Here is a 23,929-nt window from a genome sequence, read left to right on the forward strand (position 1 = left end):
ACAGCTTTACACTCTGTGAGCATATATATGTGGAGGCTGGGCCAGGCCAGAGGATGAACTGCCCCCATTGTGCCTACAGTGGGTCCATATCCATGATAACTGCATCCTGGGACCTGACTTCAACAGATCTATGCTGGTGGCCTGGTGAAAATAATATCTGACAGACACTAGGGCCAACTACCAGCATATCCATAGTTAAGGTGGGGCCCAGAGAGTGCCAACAGCAGTGTAATCTGAGAGCTCATACAACAGGAATGACGTAACAGAGCACACCCACCGGTGAACAGCTCCAGAGGAGGAATACTCAGTGGCTTTCCTCCCAGTGGGAATGCTCCAATTCCAATTTCTCACACATGCAGATCAAAAATACACCTAAGAAACAGACCTGGGGGCCTCTAATCCAATAACTAGGGAATAGAACCCCACCTCTGACAGGGCAGTGACAACAGAGCACAAAGGAGGCCCTGCTCAATATCCAGTGCAGGCTCTGGTTACACAATGTAAGTCACATCTCCTATAAAGGGGATAACTGCCAGCATACACAGAAGAAAGAAGTGGCAGACATCTATACTAAAAACAACACACGTACCCAAAAATAGTAAATCTACAAAGGCTACACAGGGATGTTTCTACATAAAATAGCCCTCAAATACAGTCTGAGGGTCTGGCACTGGGTAGAAGAACCATTGGGGCATAGTCTTAAAGGCCAGCAGGACTTGAGTGTAGAAGCTCCACAGGGCTGGGGAAAACAGAGATTCTACTCTGGAGGGTGCACACAAGGTCTCTCATGCACTGGGATCCTGCAAAGAGCAGTACCTCAACAGGAAGCCAGGCTACACATACCAAGGAGTCTGAGGTCAGCTATGACTCACCATGAAGGCAAAGACACTGGTGGTGGAAGTTCCAGGGAAACAGATCTGAATGAGCTCTCTCAGAGGTCCACATTTTGGCACCAAGATCTGGCTCCACCCAACAACCTGTAGGCTCCAGTGCTGGAAAGCCTCAGGCCAAACAACAACCAAGATAGAAACACAGCCCGTTACAGAAAATAGGATACTGAAAGTCATACTGAACTCACAGCCACCTAAAAACACACCCTATGACATGGCCTTGCTAGTCACAAGGGACAACAGCCACCTCTACCCACCAGTGGTAAGTACCAATCCTCCCACCGAGAAGTCTGCAAAAGCCCCTAGACCAACCTCACCCACCAGGGAGCAGACACCAGAACAAGAGGAACTAAGATTCTACAGCCTCTGGAAAGGAGACCTCAAACACAGAAAGTTAGACAAAATGAGACAACAGAGTAATATGCTACAGAGGAAGGAACAAGCTAAAAATTCACAAGAACAACTAAATGAAGAGGAGACAGGAAATCTACCTGAAAAAGAATTCAGAGTAATGACAGTAACAACGATATCCAAAATCTTAGGGAAAAAATGGAGGCAACCTGAAACACCAAAGATAGTCATTAAATCACAGAACAAAAGAGGAAGGGAATAAAAAGATCTACAAAAACAAACCCAAAACAATTAAGAAAGTGGAAATAGGAACATACATATCCACAATTACTTTAAATGTAAATGGTTTAAATGCTCCAAACAAAAGACATAGACTGGCTGAATGGATAAAAAACAAGCCCTGTATATATGCTGTCTACAAAAGATCCACTTCAGACCTAGGGACACATATAGACTGAAAGTGATGTGATGGAAAAAGATATCCCACGGAAATGGAAATCAAAAAAAGCAGGAAGAGCAATACTAACATAAAATAGGATGGACTTTAGAGACTATTACAAGAGACAAGGAAGGACATTACATAATGTTTAAGAGATCAACCCAAGAAGAAGATATAAAAATTGTATATATGCTTCCCTGGTGGCTCAGATGATAAAGAATCCAACTGCAATGCAGGAGACCCGAGTTCGATCCCTGGGTTGGGAAGATCCCCTGAAGAAGGGAATTGCTACCTACTCCAGTATTCTTGCCTGGAGAATCCCATGGATACAGGAGCCTGGTGGGCTACAGTCCATGGGGTCACAAAGAGTGGGACACAACTGAGTGACTAAGCACACATAGGAGCACCTCAATATATAAGGCAAATGCTAACAGCCATAAAGGGGAAAATCAACAGTAACACATTAGTAGTGGGGAACTTTAACACCTCACTTACACCAATGGACATCATCGAAACAGAAAATTAATATGGAAACACAAGTCTTAAATGACACATTACACCAGACAGACTTAACTATTAACTATAGGACATTCCATCTGAAAGCAACAGAATGCACTTTCTTCTCAACTGTACATGGAACAATCTCCAGGAGAGGTCACATCTTGGGCCACAAATCAAGCATCAGTAAATTTAAAGAAAAATGAAATAATATCAAGCATTTTTTCCAACCACAACTCTTTAAGATTAGGAATCAACTACAGAAAAAAATATATATATAAAACACAAAGAGGCTAAACAACCAGTGGATCACTAAAGAAATCAAAGAGGAAATAAAAAAATGCCTAGAGACCAATGAGAACACAACAATCCAAAACCAATGGGATACAGCAAGAGCAGTTTTAAGAGGGAAGTTTACAGAAATACAATCTTACCTTAGGAAACAAGACAAATCTCAAATAAGCAACCTAAACTTAAAGCAACTACAGAAAGAACAACAAACAAAACACAAAGTTAGTAAAAGGCTATAAATCAGAAACATCAGAGCAGAAATAAATGAAATAGAGAGGAACAGAACAATAACAAAGACCAATAAAACTAAAGGCTGGTTCTTTGAGAAGATGAACAAAATTGATAAAGCTTTAGCTACATTCACCAAGAAAAAAGTGAGAGGACTCAATAAAACTAGAAACGAAAAAGAAGTTACAACAGACATTACAGAAATACTATCATAAGAGATTATTACAGGCAACTAAACACAAATAAAATGGACAACCTAGAACAAATGGAGAAATTCTTAGAAAGTTGCAATCTCCCAAAACTGATCCAGGAAGAAATAGAAAATATGAACATATCAATTACAAGCATTGAAATTGAAACTATGATTAAAACCTTCCAACAAACAAAAGTCCAGGACCAGATGGCTTCACAAGTGAATTATACAATGCATTTAAAGAAGAGTTAACACGTACTCTTCTGAAACTCTTTCTAAAAATAGCAAATGTAGGAACACTCCTCCAAGCTCATTGTATGAGGCTATCATCACCCTAATATCAAAACCAGACAAATATCACCAAAAAAAATATATAGGCCAACAACAAACAAATGAAAAGATGCTCAACATCACTGATTATTGGAGAAGTGTAAATCAAAAAAACAATGAGGTATCACTTCATACTAGTCTGAATGGCTACCATCAAAAAATCTACAAACAAATGTTGGAGAGGGTGTGGAGAAAAGGGAATGCTCTTGGACTGATGAGGGAAATGTTAATTGATACAACCACTATGGAAAACAGTATGGAGGTTCCTTATAAAACTAAAACTATCATATGACCCAGCAATCCCACTCCTGGGCATATACCATGAGAAAACCATAATATAAAAAGATGTTAATACATGTACCCCAACGTTCACAGCAGCACCATTTATAATAGCCAGGACATGGAAGCAACCTAAATGGCCACTGAGAGATGAATGGATAAAGAAATGTGGTACATATATACAATGGAATATTACTCAGTCATAAAAAGGAATGAAATTGGGTCATTTGTAGTGATGTGGTGAACCTAGAGACTGTCCTACAGAATGAAGTCAGTCAGAAAGAGAGAAACAAATATTGTATATTAATGTATACATATGGAATCTAGAAAAATAGTACTGATGACCCTATTTGCAGGGCAAGAATAGAGATGCAGACTTAGAGAACAGAATTGTGGACACAGTGAGGGGAAGGAAAGGGTGATGAATTGAGAAAGTATCACTGACAAATACACACTACCATGTGTAAAATAGACAGCTAGTGGAAGCTGCTGTACAGCACAGGGAGCTCAGCTTCATGTTTTTTTATGACCTAGAGGGTGGGATTTTGGAGAAGGAAATGGCAACCCACTCCAGTACTCTTGCCTGGAAAATCCGAGGGACGGAGGAGGCTGGTAGGCTACAGTCCATGGGGTTGCGAAGAGTTGGACACGACTGAGCGACTTCACTTTCACTTTTCACTTTCATGCATTGGAGAAGGAAATGGCAACCCACTCCAATGTTCTTGCCTGGAGAATCCCAGAGACGGAGGAGTCTGGTGGGCTACTGTCTATGGGGTTGCACAGAATCGGACACGACTGAAGCGACTTAGCAGCAGCAGCAGCAGAGAGCGGGATGGGAGGGGGAACTGGAGGGAGGCTCAAGAGGAAGGGGATATATGTATACATATAGCTGATTCACATCACTGCACAGTGGAAATGAACACAACATCGTAAAGCAATTACACTCCAATTAAAAAAAAATAATTACACACTAGTATCACTAAAGAGCACTAAAGAACTGAATTCAACAACGTATTAAAAGGATCATTCACCATGGTCAAGTGGGATTTATCCTAGGGATGCAAGCATTCTTCAACATATGTATATCAATCAATATGAAAAACCACATTAAAAACTGAAGAATAAAAACCACATGATCATCTCAATAGCTGCAGAAAAAGCTCTTGACAAAATTCAACACCCATTTATGATAAAACCTCTCCAGAAAGTGAAGAGTTTCCCAGGTGGTGCCTGTGGTAAAGACCCCCACCCTTGCCAATGCAGCAGACATTAAGAGATGTAGGCTCAATCCCAGAGTGGGGAAGATCCCCTGGAGAAAGAAATGGCAACTCACTCCAGTATTCTTGCCTGGAGAATCTCATGGACAGAGAAGCCTGGTGAGCTACAATACACAGGGTCAGAAAGATTTGGACATGACTAAAGCAACTTAACATGCACTCTAGAAAGTGGGCACAGAGGGAACATACCTCAACATAATAATGGCAATATACAACAAACCTATGCTGCTAAGTCGCTTCAGTCGTGTCCAACTCTGTGCGACCCCATAGACGGCAGCCCACCAGGCTCCGCTGTCCCTGGGATTCTCCAGGCAAGAACACAGGAGTGGGCTGCCATTTCCTTCTCCAACAACAAACCTATAGATAACATCATATTCAATGGTGAAAAATTGAAAGCATTTCCTCTAAGATCAAGAATAAGACAAAGATGTCTACTCTCACCACAATTATTCAACATAGTTTTGGAAGTCCAACCATGGCAATCACAGAAGAAATAAAAGGAATCCAGTTTGATGCATGATACAGGGCACTCGGGGCTGGTGCACCGGGATGACCCGGAGGGATGGGATGGGGAGGGAGGTGGGAAGGGGGTTCTGGAAGGGGAAAACATGTACACCCGTGGTGGATTCATGTCAATGTATGGCAAAACAAATACAATACTGTAAAGTTTAAAAATAGATAAATAAACTAATTTAAAATTTAAAAAAAATAAATAAAGTCCACACACACAGAAAAAAAAAGTGGCTCCAAAACAGTGGGCAAAATAACTAAACAGACATTTCACTAAAGAAGACATACAGATGGTAACAAACACATGAAAAGATGCTCAACATCACTCATTATTAGAGAAATGCAAATCAAAACCACAATGAGATATCATCTCACGCCAGTCAGAATGGCTGCTATCAAAAAGTCTACAAACAATAAATGTTGGAGAGGGTGTGGAGCAAAGGGAACCCTCTTACACTGTTGGTGGGAATGCAAACTAGTATAGCCACTATGAACAGTGTGGAGATTCCTTAAAAAACTGGAAATAGGACTGCCATATGACCCAGTAATACCACTGTGGGGAACACACCCTAAGGAAACCAGAATTGAAAGGCACACATATTCCTCAGTGTTCACTGCAGCAATATTTACAGTAGCTAGGACATGGATGCAACGTAGATGTTAATCAGCAGACAAATGGATAAGGAAGTTTTGGTACATATACATGATGGAATACTCCTCAGCTATAAAATGGAATGCATTTGAGTCAGTTCTAATGAGGTGGATAAAACTGAAGCCTATTATACAGAGTGAAGTAAGTCATAGAGAGAAACACAAATACTATTAACGCATATATATGGAATTTAGAAAGGTGGTAATGATGATCCTATATTTAGGGCAGCAAAAGAGACACAAGTGTGAAGAACAGACTTTTGGACTCTGTGGGAGAAGGCAAGGGTGGGATGATTCAAAAGAATAGCACTGAAACATGTATATTACCATATGTAAAACAGATCACCAGTGCAAGTCTGATGTATGAAGCAGAGCACCCAAGGCTGGTGCTCTGGAACAACTCAGAGGGATGGGGTGGGGAGGGAGATAGGACAGGGGTTCAGGATGGGGTGAAACTGTGTATCCATGGCTGATACATGTTGATATATGGCAAAAACCATCACAATATTATAAAACAATTGTCCTCCAATTAAAATAAATTAATTAATTTTAAAAAGTAAAAAAAAAAAATCCAAATTGGAAAAGAAGTAAAACTGTCATTGTTTGAAGATGACATGATATTGTACATATAAAATCTTGAAGATGCTACCAGGAAAATACTAGAGCTCATCAATGAATTTGATAAAGTTGCAGGATACAAAATTAATACACAGAAATCTCTTGCATTCCTATACACTAATAACAAAAGGTCAGAAACCAAAATTAAACAAATAACCCCATGTACTGTCACATCAAAAAGAGTAAGCTACCTAGGATTATATCCATGTAATGAGGCAAAATTTATACTCAAATAAGTATAAAATACTGATGAAAGAAATCAAAGATGACACATGAACAAATGGAGAAATGTACCATATTATTGGATTGGAAGAATCAAAATTATAAAATGAGTATATAAACCCAAAGTAATCTACAGGTTCAATGTAATCCCTATCAAACTACTAACAGCATTTTTCACAGAATTAGAACAAAATATCTTACAATTTGTATGCAAACACAAAAGACTGTGAAGAGCCAAAGCAATCTTAAGAAAAATGGAGTTGGAGGAATCAGGCTCCCTGACTTCAGACTATACTACAAAGCTATAGTAATCAAAACAGCATGATATGGGCACAAAAACAGAATATACATCAATGGAACAAGATAGAATGTCCAAAGATAAACCCACACACCTATAGTAACATAATCTACAGCAAAGGAGGCAAGAAAATACAATGGAGAAAAGACAGCCTCTTCAATTAAGTGGTGTGGGGAAAATGAACAGCTACATGTAAAAGGATGAAATTAGAACATTCTCTAAAACTATATGCAAAAGTAAACTCAAAATGGATTGTTGTTGTTGTTCAGTCACTTAATCATGTCCGACTCTGTGACCCCATGGACTGCAGCATGCCAGGTTTCCTTGTCCTTCACCATCTCCCAGAGCTTGCTCAAACTCCTGTCCATTGAGTTGGTGATGCCATCACAATTAAAGACCTAAATGTAAGGCCAGGTACTATACAACTCTTAGAGGAAAACACAGACAGAACATTCTCTAACATAAATTGCAGCAAGATCTTTTTTGATCCACCTCCTAAAGAAAATTAAAAACAGAAATAAATAAATGGGGTCTGATTAAACTTAAAAGCTTCTGCACAGCAAAGAAAACCATAAAGAAAACAAAAAGACAACCCACAGAATGGGGAAAATATCTGCAAATGAAGCAATTGACAAAGGATGAATCTCCAAAATATACTAACAGTTTATGCAGTTCAATATTAAAAATAAATAAATAAAAAATGGGCAAAAGATCTAAATAGACATTTCTCCAAAGGAGACATATGGAAAGACAAGAGGCACATGAAAATATGCTTAACATCACTAATTACTAGAGAAATGCAAATCAAAACTACAATGAGGTATCACCTTGCACCAATCAGGATGACCATCATCAAAAAACTCTACAAACAGTAAATGCTGGAGGGAATGTAAACTGGTATAGCCACTATGGAGAACAGTCTGGAGGTTCCTTAAAAACCTGAAAAAAGAACTATCATACGATCCAGCAATCCCACTTCTGGGCATATATCTGGAGAAAACCATAATTCAAAAAGATAGCTGCACCCCAATGTTCACTGTAGCACTATTTACAATAGCAAGGCCATGGAAGCAACCTAAATGTCCATCAACAGAAGAATGGATAAAGAAGATAGATGTAGTACATATATACAATAGAATATTACTCAGCCATCAACAAGAATGAAAGAATGCCTTTTGCAAGGACATGGATGGACCTAGAGAATGTCATACTGACTGAAGTAACTCAGCCAGAGAAAGACAAATGTCATATGATATATCTGTAATCTTAAAATGGTACAAATGAACCTATTTACAAAATAGAAATGTTTCATAAACACAGATGTAGAAAACCAACTTATGGTTACCAAGGGGGCAATTTCAGTCAAAGAATTCAGCACATGCACCCTTCTCTCAATAGGTGATAGAACAATAAAGACAGAACACTTGAACACTTGAATACTGTCAACAAATTTGACCTAATACATATTTATAGAAAACTACTCAGTAACGAATAACACATACTGTTTTCAAGGGCACATTAAGCGTTTAACAAGAGAGGCCAAATGCTGGCCTATAAAACTATTTGGAACAAACATTCAAAGAACAAAATCATACACTACATAATTCAATCAGAAATCAATTTACAAAAAGAAAAAATACTCAATATTTAAAATTAAACAACACATACTTTTAATAATCCAACTGTCAAGAAATATCAGAAAGGAAATTAGAAAATACTTTGAACTTAACAAAAAGCATCAAAATTTGTGGGATACATATAAAGCAGCACTTAGAAGAAAATTTACAGCTTTAAATTCTTATGTGACAAACGTAGAAAATCAATTATGCAAACTTTTGCCTTAAGAATCCTGAAAAATAAGAACAAATTAAGCCCAAATAAGAATGAAGGAAATGGTAAAGTTTGTTGTCGTCTAGTTACTAAGTCGTGTCTGACTCTTTTGTGATCCCATGGACTATAGGACTCCAGGCTCCTCTGTCCATGGGATTTCTCTGGCAAGAACATTGGAGTGGGTTGCCATTTCCTTCTCCAGGGGATCTTCCTGACCCAGGGACTAAACTCACATCTCCTGCATTGGCAGACGGATTCTTTACCAGTGAGCCACCAGGGAAACCAAAGGTAAGGTTAGAAATCAATATAGTGGAAAACTGACAAACAGTACAGAAAAATTAACAAAAGTCAAATACTGATTTATTGAAAAATTCAGTGAATATGATAAGTATGTAGTTAGACTAATTAAGAATAAAACATAGAAGAGATAAATTATTAGTGTCAAGAATGAAATAGAAGTCATATTCACAGAGATTAAAAATTTAAGTAAAAATATAATAAATGATTGGGGCTTCCCAGGCAGTGCAGTGGTAAAGAATCTGCCTGCCAATGCAGGAGACAAAAGAGACACAGGTTCAATCCCTGGGTGGGGAAGATCCTGTAGAAATGGCAACCTACTCTAGTATTCTTGCCTGGAAAATTCCACGGACATATGAGCCTGGCAGGCTATAGCCCATGGGGTCACAAAGAGTCGGACACAACTGAGTGACTGAGTATGTATATATGGACACATCTATACCAATGAGTTTTACTATACAGCACTGGAAAAAATTCTTAAAAACACAAATTACCAAAACTGATTCCAAAATAATGGAAAATCCAAATAGACTTACATACAATAATTAAATTGCTGAGCAAAGATTTCTCAAATAGGATGAAAAAGAGCACAAAAAAAATGTATTAGAATTCATCAAAATTTTAAACTGCTACCTTCTGAAAGATACTGTTAAAAAATTTAAACGCCAACTCAAACTGCGAAAAACTATTCACAATACCTTCTTTCTAGCAAAGAGATTATATAAGAAAACATTAAGAACTCTTAATACAACCTAATGTTTCTAATTTGGGCAAAAAAATTGAACATATACATAAGAAGAGAAGATAATATGAACAGCCAATAAGCCTATGAAAAGATACTCACAATCAATAGTTATCAAGGAAATACAAATGAAACTATGCTGAGATACTACTTCTGATCTTCTAGAGGGGCCAATACTAAAAATGACTGATAATACCAAGTGTTAGTGAGAATACAGAGTAACTAGAGCTCTCATACATTGCTACTGGGAATGAAAAACGATATAATCACTTTAGAACACAGTTTGACAGTTTCTTAAAAAGTTAAACATGCACTTTCCATAAACCCAGAAGTTCTTCTCCTAGGCACTTCATCAACATCATGAATGATACTGAATATGTTTACACAAAAACACATATCTACACAAAGCACTTGTACATGTAAATTCATAGTGGCTTTACTTCTCATAGCCCAAAGCTGGAAACAACTCAAATTCCCATCAGTTGGTGAACAGATGAAATGTGGTAAATCCATAAATGAATACCACTCAGCAATACATGAGAATGAACCATAAAGCAAGCAACAACACTGATGAATCTCAACAACATTATGCTGAAGAAAACAGATGCAAAAAAGTACATACTTAGGTTTCCATCTAAATGAAATTTTATAACAAGGAAAATGAACCTGCAGTGAAAAAATGCAAATCAGTAGCTGCTTGGAGCCATGATTAGAGAGACTGGGGATTTATGGGGAAGAGACAAAGGAAACTTAGGAGAGTGATAGAAATTTTATCTTAATCATGGTGGTGGTTACAAGGATGTATTAACTTGTCAAAACTCAATGAATTGTACAATTAAGTCAAGTATATTGTGTTTAAGTTATTCCTCAATAGAGTTGGTTTGTAAACATATCATTAATAAAAAAAAAATCCAAAGATGGGGTAAAATGGTTTCTGATTTTATATTTTAAGAATGACTCCATCTGTTAGAATCAACAGCTAACATAAGTTAACATGTATAACAATGTTTTAATAGTTGGTTCTTCCAGGTTTATAGAAGGAGCTACTTAAGCTGTTTTTATTTCTCTGAACTGTACACTGAGACTTATTTTGAGAGAGAGAAAAAATGAATAGAATTAACAAAGAAAGATTCAATCTTGAGTATCACATAACCCAGGAGAACTATGTTTTGTCTGTCTGGCCAATAGGCAGATAGGAATTAGAGCTGGGAAGCTCAGAGTCAATGCAAGTTTTCATAAAATCTTCAGTTAGCCAACGTATCATATGCCTTCATACATTCACCATGAAATAAAATTTTCAAATACTTAACCTAAACAATGAAATTTTAGAACAGCTATGTATTTAAGTCCATTTATTTGGGGGTTGCAGAAAGAGTTTACATGATTTGCAGAGTCAAATAAACACAGTTTGGATCCTGCTCTGCCATTCGTGTTTGACCGTAGGCAATTTGCTTAACCTCTCAGACTCAGTTTCCCAATGTGTTTTACCTGACAGACAGCACTCAAAAAACATTAGTTCCTTTTCTGCCTACATAAAAGTAGAATTATAATCAATGTGGTCCTTTGAGAATATTAATCTTTTGACAGAGTACAGGATACCAGGGAAAAGACAAAGGACATATAATAACCAGTGAAGAGGATTCAGAAATAAGATAGAATAGCTTGAACCAAGAAGTAGCAATGGGAAATGAAAACAAGAGATGAATGAAAAACATTTAGAAGCAAGAAAGCACAGGATTGGGTATGAGGGGCAAGAACAAGAAAAGAATAAAAGATTTATGCAAGTTACGTCTATTAGAGCAGTGACATGATCACAGCTTGGATGCCTGATGACAAGTCGTAAACTGACAGTTGTTTCCCAGATATAACAGTTTGTTCTTTCTTAGACCACTTGCCTTTATTTCTTAAAGCAACAGAAATATAGTGCAAGCTACATATGTAATTTTAGATTTTCTAATAGCCACTGTAAGAAAAAATAGGTAAAATGAATTTTATACTATATTTCACTTATCCCAGTATACCCAAAATATTACTATATTTTTATTTAATATGTATGTAATCTTCAAAATTAGATGCTGATTTACACTCACAGCACGACACAATTTGGACCAGCCTCACATGAGTGGCTACCATTTTCAAAAGCACAGGCTTAGACTATGAGATACTATAAGTAATTTTTCTTCCCAGATGAATAGACAAACAAAATGTGGTATATTCATTCTATGTTACAATCAATAATAAAAAAGAACAGATTATAACATGGATGAATCAGAAATGCATTATGCTCAGTTAAAAAATCAGACTCAAGAGGTTACTATGTAATTCTATTTATATGACATTCTAGAAAAGGCCAAAATGTAAGAATCAGAAACAGATGAGTGGTTGTCTAAGGCTGGGAGTAGGGAGAGGACTAAATTCACAGAGAAATTTTTGGGGATGATGAAAGTGTTCTATAACTCAGTTGTGGTGATGGTTATGTGACAATGCCCTTGTCAGAACTCATAGAACAGTATACAGTCATCCCTCAGTATTCACAGGGGATTGGTACCCCCCAATCTAACATGTACTCGTAGGATGTAGTGAAACTGGAACCCTTATACACTGCTGGTAGATATGTAAAAATGGTATAGGTGATTTGGAAAACAATCTGAAGTTCCTCAAAAGGCTAAACATAAGGTTGGGACCTCCCTGGTGGTCCAGTGGTTGAGAATTCACCTGCCAATGCAGGGGACGCAGGTTCAATCCCTGGTCTGAGAGAATCCCACATGCTGTGGAGCAGCTAGGCCTGTGAGCCACAACTACTGAGCCTGTTCTCTAGAGCCCAAAAGACTGTGTGCCACAACTACTGAAGCCCATGGGCCTAGGGCCTGTGTTCCGCAACAAGAGAAACCACCTAAACGAGAAGCCTACGCACCACAACAAAGAGTAGCCCCTGCTCGCTGCAACTAGAGAAAGCCTGCACACAGCAATGAAGATCCAGCATAGTCAAAAATAAATAAAATAAAAAACAAACAAATAAAACATAAATCCAGTAATTCCGCTCCTAGGCATATACCCAAGAACAACAAAAACATATCCACACAAAAACGTGTATATGCATGTTCATAGTACAGCATTATCCAAAACAGTTCCAAACCAGAAATAACCCAAATGTCCATCAACTGATAAACAGATAAATAAAATGTATTATATTCATATACTCTATTACAAGGAATATTACTCTATAAAAGCAATGGAGTCCTAACATACGCTACAATGTAGATGAACAAAACATTAAGCAAAAAATGTTGGTTTTGAAGTATCACATACTGTATGAGTCTACCTGTCCAGAAATGTCCAGAATAGGCAAATCTATCAAGACAGAAAATAAGTGGAGGGGACGGGGTGGGAAGTGAGGTTGAGGTACTGTGGCTAAAGGGTACAGAGTGACTTTCCAGGTGATGAAAATGTTCCAAACTTGACAGTGGTGACAGTTGCACAACTCTGAATACTCTGAAAGCCACAAAATTGCATATTTTAAAGGGTAACACGTATTGTATGTGGATTATATTTCATTAATGCTACTAAAAAATACTGTTCTAAAAATGGGAGAAGAGGTTTTAGGAAACACTAACAAAATAACTGAACCATGAAAAGTAGTGTCTAAGCAAACATGTAACTTCTGTGTTTTTGTGCATCTTTGGCATTAGGTTAGGAAAAAAATAGAAAAATTATTACCCTTTCTACTGAAGACAATTGTTGTTGTAATCCATCACATTTTTTGTTTGCTTCTTCAAAAAGAGTTTTAAACTTTTCTGTTTGAGATTGTTGCAAATTAATTGTCTGCTGCTGTCTCACACAATCTTCTTCAAAATTTTTCAGTTGAGACTTTAAATCCTGAATTTCATCCTCCTATACAGTTATGAAATTATAGATTACATGAAGAAACACAAAATTTGGTATCAAAACATAAAGCAAAAATAAAAATCATAAAGCTGAAAACATAAAGTAGCTTTGTATGATCTTTTTATATAAAAAAGTATTTTATTTTAAAAGAAGTACTTATTTATTTTGAATTGGAGAATAATTGCTTTACAATAATGTGTTAGTTTCTGCTATACATCAATATGAATCAGCCATTGGTATTACATATGTCCCCTCTCTCTTGAAACTCCTTCCCACCTTCCATCCCATCCTAGACCTCTTGGTTGTCACAACACAGCATCTGGGTTTGAGCTCCCTGCATCATACAACAAACTGGCTATCTATTTTATATGTGGTAATGTATATGTTTCAATGTTACTCTTTCAATTCATCCCCTCCCTCTCCTTCCCACACTGCATCCACAAGTTTGTTCTCTGATCTGCATCTCTATTGCTGCCCTGCAAATAGGTTCATCAATATTATCCTTCTAGTGCATTAATATACAATATTTGTTTTTCTCTTTCTGACTTACTTCACTCTGTATAGTAAGCTCCAAGTTCATCCATCTCATTAGGACTGACTCAAATGTGTTCCTTTTTATGGCTGATAATATTCCATTATATGATCTTTGATGAGATATTTACACTCATTTCATAAAGAAAAATAAATTACATTTCCATTTTCAGCCTCAAAAATGGAAGACAGATGTTTTATTTCTGTTTAATATTAATAGCTTACACATCTTAGTCTAATACAGAGCATTCCGCTAACAAACATAGAACTCTTCAGCTCTGGAAATTCAACATCTCAGAACAAAGTTCAGTATTTATACACAATTTTTAAATGTAAAAGTTAACTGTGAATTATACCTCAGTGAAGCTATTTTTAAAATAAAATCGAAAACTGTTCCTAAAATGTCTTTGAATATAAAAGCATTTATTCTGAAAGGTTTTAAAAACTTACCTTTTTATTGCATTCACAGACAACGTTATCCAATTCTTCCTGCATAACACGGAGTTTGGCCTTCAGAAATCTAATCTGTGCTTCTGCATCAATAATAATATATATTGTCTGTCATTCAATCTAAGATGCTATCAATCATAAAACAGACTATTATTTATGAAGGAAAAAAATGCTCAAGATGAAGAGTCTAATAGGAGATCCCTTTTAGGAAACACTGAAGAAAACACTAAAGACACAATCCCTAATGTGGAGGCAAATGAAAAATCTACCCAGGTATAAAAGGAACTGTGTATATCTCAATATAAAAAGAGTAAAGAAAGGGGGGAAAAATAAAAAACCTTTCCTGAGAATCAGAACTAAAAGCCAGTAGTTTACAGACTGAATTCATACTTACCCAGGTCACTCAAAACACCTCAAGCAGAATTTAAAGTGGTTTCAGGTCAATAATGCTCCCAAGTGTTTGGCAGAAATAAACACAAATCCTCTCTAGCAAAACTCAACTTCAATCCCAACTACTGCAATCATAAAATGCCATTGACTGCAATACACATCCCAATTTCACCTAAGTTAACATGTAGTGTCTATGTCTGAGAAGCAGAAAAATACACAAATACCTTACTGCTGAAGCTTTTTTCCCCACAAACCCCTAATTAAGATCTACTTTTAGTATTTCATTGCTAGCAAAAGTTCTTTATTCAATAATATCGGTAAACTTTACAGTTTTTAGGCATATAAAAGTACATAAAGTGAAACCTGAACTTGGAACTCACTCATAATTCATCCAATCATTAATTAAAAAGATACACATTAAGTCTCTACTACATTCCAGGCATAATACAGATACTGTAAGACAAGCTTTGCCTTCATGGAGCTTATCTTGAGTAAACAATCTTAATATTCAGTCTCTGAAAGGTCATTAGGACAAACCCCACAGAGAACACACATCTCCACACGTATTTCCTGCTTCAAAGCTCTTCTTATAAAGTGTCCCCAGTGTCCCCAGCATTACATGCGGAGAAGGCAATGGCACCCCACTCCAGGACTCTTGCCTGGAAAATCCCATGGATGGAGGAGCCTGGTCGGCTACAGTCCATGGGGTCGCTAAGAGTCGGACACGACTGAGAGACTTCACTTTCACTTCTCCCTTTCATGCAGTGGAGAAGGAAATGGCAACCCGCTCCAGTATTCTTGCCTGGAGAATCCCAGGGACGGCAGAGCCTGGTGGGCTGCCGTCTATGGGGTCGCACAGAGTCGGACACGACTGAAGCGACTTAACAGCAGCAGCATTATATGGAGCTGATGAACTCGGTTGGCTCTAGCCACACCTAGATTTCTCCAGCCTCAACCCTCCTTCTAGCCTCTCATGTAACTCCAGATTAGCAGAGGACAGAAGGGAAACAATCCATCCCTTTCTCTCCCCAACTCTAACCTCAGTAGTATCATCAAGGAGCTGAGTGCTCTGTCTCTGGAGGTACACAGCATTAACCTCCCCTCTCATCCCGCTCCAACTTTAGTCTTAACAAAGCAGTGCTTTGTACACTTACTTACATTTTGTACACTTACACAACTTTAGACTTACAAAGTTTTGTGCTACTAAACTACTTTTTTATTGCTTCCTTCTGCACATAACCCAGCCGTTCTAGGCAATCATGTGGAATAGGCAAGAACTCCCTAAAAGGGGAGACATCTTGGTCAAAGACTGTGAAAAGAGAAGGATGCAAAAGTGGCAGAGAGGTCATTAAGCAATAAGAAACAAAGCAGCAATTTAAGGTAGTCTGTCCTGGTTCTTGTACCTGGGTGGAGGAACTCTCTAACAAGGCCACGAGTGACTATTGAGGAACAGCCAGTATCTGACCACTGTGTCCTTGAAGGCATCTTGAGGCATGAAGGTAATTTTTTCTTTCGCTTACCTTCACTCTTAACAATTAGCCTCAGAAAGCTTGGATAGGTCAGTAAATGTAACAAATGCATAAATGAATTATTCCTCATTTATGACTAACTAGCAGCAGCAGCGGAGAAGGCAATGGCACCCCATTCCAGTACTCTTGCCTGGAAAATCCCGGACGGAGGAGCCTGGTAGACTACAGTCCGTGGGGTCGCTAACAGTCAGACACGACTTAGCGACTTCACTTTCACTTTTCCCATTCATGCACTGGAGAAGGAAATGGCGGCCCACTCCTGTGTTCTTGCCTGGAGAATCCCAGGGATGGCGGAGCCTGGTGGGCTGCCATCTATGGGGTCGCACAGAGTCAGACATGACTGAAGCGACTTAGCGGCAGCAGCAGCATAATAATCATTACACATATAAATCAATGAGATTTTCACAGAATCAGAATATTAAGCATAAACTTCATGATCATCTAATATTAATACAAACTGCTAAATTTTCAAGTGAAGACATTGCTATTACAGAGAAACTAAGCAGTTTGCCTGAACCCAGTTAACTGCAGTTCAACATTAACTATGTTCATATAAACTCAACTGTATTGTTTTTTATGTACAATAGAATAGGTGGCTCCTCATAAATTCAACAATTTTAGAGGCACTACTGGTAACTAACATAATGTTTTTGATGACTTAGACCAAGTATTTTTCTAGTGGTATGAAGAAAATGAGTTTATAAAAAAGAAAATAATATTCATTAGAAAATTCATTATTTTACCTGATGCTAATCAATAATTCATTTATCTTTTAATACATGTTGATTTAATACACAATAAAGAGAATTCAGTAACATTAAATGAAAGGAATTCAAAGAAACATTTTTAAAAAATTATTTCAATGTTTTAATAATAAGCTATGGGCATTTAACTTTAGTTGAAAAGGGGTCAATGAAACTAATCCTAGATAGTTCTTTTTATTTTTACTTTTTATAATGGAAAATATCAAACATATATAAAAGTAGTGAGACTGGTTCAGTGAAACTCTGCTTACCCATCATCGATTTTTAACAATTACTGACTCAAAAGCAATTTTATTTCATCTATCAAACAAATGCAAAAATCACAATACATTTTCTAAATACAAGAAAAATTGTTCTCAATGTCATTTTTTTTCCCCTCAATGTCATTTTTTAAGCAGTTGTGATAGAAGAATAAAAATAAACAAAAAACCTACCTGTTCCAATGTCTTCACTAACCCGAGAAAAAATATCATCATTTATATAATCAGGGAGGCCTTCTTCCTCTAGTTGCCCTTCAATCTTGCTAATCGTTTTTGCAAGAGAAAAGTTTGAGAAATCCTCTGGAATGGCAACATCATTGGCAGTCTGCACATGAGAGTATTTCAATTTTACACTAAAAAAAAAAATATATATATATATATATATATGCGTGTTTGTGTGTATATATAATATAAAAAGTAGATATGATTCCCAGATATGACCTTTATTCAAATAAAAAAAGCAGATCAAAATTATTAATATAAATTTTAAGTTTATCATGATATCTATAATTGATACTTTCAAGGACTACACTACAAGAGATTTAGTAGACTTTTAATCTTTATGACAATCACAGAGCTGGAGAAGGCTTTATGATGCCAGTTACTCTAGACAATGACCATGTAAAAAAATAAACAGAAACCTCAATTAAACACAGTCAGGAGACCAGGAGGGGAAACTCTCACACCACGTGACAACAGCAAAGCCCAAGAGTATAAAGAAAGACTCCTCTTCCTTTCCAGCTACAGCTCAGCTGATGAAAAGCCTTTGTTCCCTACAGCCCTCCCAGCTTCCTTTTTCCCCCTAAGAAAGAGTTACCCTTGCCTTGCTGTGCAGAGACGTGCATGTGGCTCGCCATGGTGACAGATCCCAAAGTGCAATTCTCTGGTAATTCCAAACAAACCCATTTTTTGCTAAAGAGTTATTTGTTTTAGGTCAGCACTCTCAACTGAAAATCAAAACTAAGAGCACTGAACTTGGCCTCCCAAGTCAAATCCAGACTATGGCTTTTAATTTTACATGCTGCTGGAAAAGGACTGTACAATTTGATATCATTCTAGCCATAAGTCTGCAAACACTGAAGAACAATATCTCTTGAGAAACAACTGCAGAGTAAAGAGCTCTTAGAGCAAACTCCACATATCTTTCCACCTAAAGAAACATTATAAGCAGGATCAAAATCTATCAAAAAGTTGTGTTTTTTAAAATTTTAAGTAAGGGGAGAAATATGAAATAAAAGTCACTGTCAAAGGCATTGAGGAATGGGCCAGGACTAATTCATTCAGTCTGTTTCTGAAAGCCTTACTTTTAACTTTAAAGCCTAACTCACTTTTAACATGTAAGCAAAGGCTTCACAATTCTTTTGCAAAAAGAACCTTTTATTTAAAATGTAAACTTGAAGTCTGAAAATAAGATAACGCTTTCTAGTTATGTATGTACTTATGTAGCCAGCATATGTTCTCTTTTCTTCTATCAACTTCAGATTTTTGTCTTCCTTATCCTTTCACTCTGTGTTTCTGGTCTCTTGAGAAGGAAATGGCAACCCACTCCAGTGTTCTTGCCTGGAGAATCCCAGCAATGGGGGAGCCTGGTGGGCTGCCGTCTATGGGGTCGCACAGAGTCGGACACGACTGAAGCGACTTAGCAGTATTCAAAAAACAAAAACTTTACTTGGCTTATCTTGGTGAAGGTGAAAGAGGAGAGTGAAAAAGCTGGCTTAAAACTCAACTTTCAAAAAACTAAGATCATGGCATCAGGTCCAATCACTTCATGGCAAATAGATGGGGAAAAAGTGGAAACAGTATCAGATTTCATTTTACTGGGCTCTAAAATCACTGCGGACAGTGACGGCAGCCATGAAATGAAAAGATGCTTGCTCCTCTGAAGAAAAGCTATGACATACCTAAACAGCATATTAAAAAGCAAAGACATTAGTCAAAGCTATGTTTTTTCCAGTAGTCATGTATGGATGTGAGAGCTGAACCATAAAGAAGGCTGAGTGAGCACCAAAGAATTGATGCTTTCAAATTGTGGTGCTGGAGAAGACTCTTGAAGAGTCCCTTAGACAGCAAGGAGATCAAACCAGTCAATCCTACAACAACCCTGAATATTCACTGAAATGACTGATGCTGAAGCTGAAGCTCCAATACTTTGGCCACCTGATGTAGAGTCAACTCATTGGAAAGGACCCTAATGCTAGGAAAGATTGAGGGCAAGAGAAGAAGGGGGCAACAGGATGAGATGGTTGGATGGCATCACCGACTCAATGGACATGAGTTTGAGCAAATTCTGGAAGATTGTGAATGACAGGGAAGCCTGGCAAGCTGCAGTTCATGGGGTCGCAGTCAGACGCACCTTAGCGACTGAACAACAACAAAAAGACACAAGGATTAACAAAGATTTTTCCAGAATTATAATGCAATTATCAGTTTGAGTAAGCAATAGACATATAAATTTAATAATTTACTGTGAATTAGAAGCTGGTCGGTACAATCCACTGCAGGTGTGAGATTCCTTTTCAAGAAGGTCTACTATTCTAAAGAATCTCTTGGGTCTCCTTTTAGTGCTTAAAATACTAAAAATAGTCTTGAAAATTTTTCTCACCCAAAACAATAGAATATAAATTATAACTATACTGTAGTTTTATTGAGAGCATGCCCAAATCATTCTGTATCTCAATATACACAATAATGCACAGTGTTCAAAAGTATAAGACTATTCAGTCTATTTGAGAGAATTAGGCAGAAAAAGACATCTAGGTTTTAGTTTCTGATCTAAGAAAATAGCTAAAAATAACAGTTAAAAATTTTGAAATGTGGCATTTTTGCTTATTTAATCAGATATTTCTGATTAGAATATGCTTTAAATTACTAAATGTGGAGAAAAATATACAGTGTAATTTTGTATCTTTTGGGATATAAAAAGATACAGAGAAACAAAACTTACTAGTTAAGAACAATGATACTGTAAATTATGAAACTAAAAAAAACAAAGTAATATTTTAAAAAACTGTACTATACCTTGAATTTGATTTCCTTCCTTTACTTGCAGAGTATAGTTTGTTTTGAACTTTGTTTATGGGGTCAACATTTTTGGTCTTTGGCTAAACGAAAAGAATTTAAATGGCTGATTAATTAATTAGATTCTAATCAGTTGCCTAGGAAGGCAATTACATAATACACAGAATCACTAGTTTGCTACACAGAATTCCTATTTTCACAGAATTAATCAAACTGTATTTTAAGGAATCCAGAATTGTATAGCTAGAAAAGACCTAGTTATTACTAGGACCAAGAGATTGAAAGGTAAGAAAATGAGTCCCAAAGATTTGAGGATATTCATCAGCTAGTTAGCAGAATGTTCAATTGGATGTTCTGATTTACAGAATTCTCCTCACCAATTCTTCTTCAGATACATCTCCACCTATACTATTTCCTGGGTCTAAGATCCCCATGGGTGTAATCTGTACATCCCAGTATGCCCAGCACCTGGAATAGTGATCTCTACACACTGTAAATATTTAAACAAATGAATAAACCTCCCTAATCGCCATCATTGTATATAAATTCTTTTTTCAGATCCTCCATCTAATAAATTTGGGCTTCAGAGAGAAAACTAAAAATTAATGTATCTTCAAACTGTTCAGTGAAATTATGAGACAAAAAAGATTCAATTTATTTTATGAGCAATATTTCATAAAGGCATATCTTTTAAATATCAAGGCTAATATTCTATTTCTATCGAGTCATACTGTTTTGTCTAAGAAAAATACTAAGCCAACCTAAATTCTACAGAATGTAATCACATTTACAAAAAGTTTAAATTCATACCTTAGTTTCTGAATGTAAATGAACTGTCCCTTCAGATAATGGACGTCTACAGATAAAAAACAAACATCATATATTAACAGTAGATGATACTAAACTGAGACATAATAAAATTCAACAGCAATTATATCTGAAAGGAAAATATATAAAACTATCAAGTAGACTTTGCTATCATTCTAATTATACACATGTTAATTTACTTTGAGTGAGTGTCACCAACAAGAAAAGTGCTTTGGTCAAATAATTCGTCTTTGAGAAGAAACACTAAAGTGCCAATTTTTTTTGTAGGAAAATGTAGCACAAATTTTAATGAATTGAAATCACAATGAGTGATACTGGCTTCACATGGGAATCATCTATTTTACAAAATGATTCACCACAGGGCTTCACCACAGTGAAGTCACTCAATGTTATTGTTTGTCTCACACATTTAAAAATGTAAAAACTTGATCAGTGTATTTTCCCCCACTATATTATGAATGCCATGAGGGTAGCAATCATACTTCTGCCTTGTTCACTGCTCTATGCCTAGTCCTTGGCATAGTGCTTGGCACATAAGCTCTTAAATTGGCACTAAATAAGTATTTGTTAAATGTATAAATAAATATATCTAAAATACATTTTTATGCAGTTTTTGGAATGTTTGTAGCTTAAAACACATAATGTTTATGAGAGTCTGCAAACTATGGCCCACAGGCTTAATCACCCACATCCATTTATGTACACACTGTCCATAGATGCTTTCACACTACAACAGCCAAGATATAGTTGTGACAAAGTCTGTATAGCCCACAAACCTAAAAACATTTACTATCTGGCTCTTTACAAAAAAAGTCTGCCTACCCATGACCAATTTTCTAGACCATCCCCAACACATGTGTTAATATTTCTAAAAACCAACCACTTCAGTATCTATCATTGCTATTAAAAAAACCCAAAAACCCTCCATATGTTCTGAGGACTCCTAACTAAAGTAGAGAACATACAAACAAAATTACTTTCTATTGGATGCCACCTACTTTTTGTTCAATGCTAAACACAAAGATATACTTAAGGTAGATATTAAATACAGCCTCTTAAAGAACTAGAAACTGCTCTGGAAAGGGGGAAAAAAGGCTTTCAAAATATCTTCAAATTAGAGACCAAAGAATCATTCTCATATATGACATGAAAATGCTTCCAAACTTTCTTTATTTGGCTGTGCCGGGTCTTAAGTGTGGCATGCAGTGCATGAGGGATCTAATTCCTTGACCAGGGATCCAAGCCTAACCCCCTGCATTGGGAGCATGGAGTCTTAGCCACTGGACTACCAGGGAAGTCTCTGTTTCCAGATTTTATACAAAATTAAGTGATCTCTTTAAATCATTCTTATTTTAAATCAGTATTTGCCATTTCCTTACATTTTTCTACATCTTCCATCTCCCCCTGCCCACCTACTATATATACATTCATAAGGACCAAAAGACATTTAACAGTTATCTGTCTCCCTCAGGTTTAGCAGAGTGCTACTACTTTGTTAGTGTATTTCCATGAAAGGTAATTTCCACAGTATTCAGATTATTTTTGGTAAACTTCTTGTAAGGTTTGTGTGTAATGTTATTAAAATAACGTGTGTGATAAACCTTGCTTCCAGCAGACTGAAGGACAGGCATGCTATACTATCAGGAAACTGAGGTCTGGTTTCCCTACCATATTCACACAGGGGAAATAACCCTGGATGTTGAAGACCTATTACAATAAATATTGTCTGACTACAATAATTTAATTCAATTATCACTGTTTCAAGCTGAAACAGATTGTCTCGTCACAGAATTACCTCCCATCTTTAGTAATTTCCAACCATCAAGTGCCATGTTTCACATGGCAAAAGCCATCTGTTCAAACACTAGCATTAAAAACAAATGGCCACCTGATCTAGGTAAGCAGAGGTGTCATCACCACTTTGCACTTCAGGAAAATTTAGTGAAAGAAAAACAACAGATTTATTTTCATGCTTGTAAAATCAGTCTCTCACTTGTTTCAACAGAAACCAGGGATTAGCAGTCGTTAACATCATTTCAATCTTTTTTATTTACTGGATAAAAACTGTACTTAATGGTAACATAAATTTTGGAATTTTGCTAACGATTAAACACTATCTTCCATAAAATATCAGAAAGTATTATGTACAACATGGAGATGTAGTTTCATGTTATATATTATATATACACACACAGAAATGTATATATCAAATGATGATATACAGATATTTTTATGGAAAAAATTTTAATTTCAAAAACATTTAAAATATGTTCTTTTAATACACTAGGCATTAACTCCTTGGGAGCAGAACCTAGTCTGTTTACTCACCC

General features: G+C 36.6%; 1 protein-coding gene across 29 annotated transcripts in view; it reads right to left on the reverse strand.

Moving 5' to 3' along the window:
- Positions 1 to 23,929, reverse strand: part of TEX9 (testis expressed 9) — a 201,717-nt gene that overhangs the window by 38,336 nt on the left and 139,452 nt on the right. For all 29 annotated transcript variants that reach the window (XR_014059476.1, XM_081510211.1, XM_081510217.1 and 26 more), the window contains 5 exons: positions 21,582 to 21,627; positions 20,772 to 20,854; positions 17,928 to 18,106; positions 14,811 to 14,893; positions 13,662 to 13,835 (listed from right to left, as the gene is read on the reverse strand). Coding sequence is in view for 28 of the 29 variants with exons in the window: in XM_081510211.1 (XP_081366337.1) it covers positions 13,662 to 13,835; positions 14,811 to 14,893; positions 17,928 to 18,106; positions 20,772 to 20,854; positions 21,582 to 21,627 (565 nt within the window). In the remaining variant the exon portion in view is untranslated. The remainder of the gene's footprint in view (positions 1 to 13,661; positions 13,836 to 14,810; positions 14,894 to 17,927; positions 18,107 to 20,771; positions 20,855 to 21,581; positions 21,628 to 23,929) is intronic.

Source organism: Giraffa tippelskirchi, chromosome 7 (assembly GCF_054371585.1).
Source record: "Giraffa tippelskirchi isolate mGirTip1 chromosome 7, T2T-mGirTip1v1.2.pri, whole genome shotgun sequence".
Taxonomy (NCBI): Eukaryota; Metazoa; Chordata; class Mammalia; order Artiodactyla; family Giraffidae; genus Giraffa; species Giraffa tippelskirchi.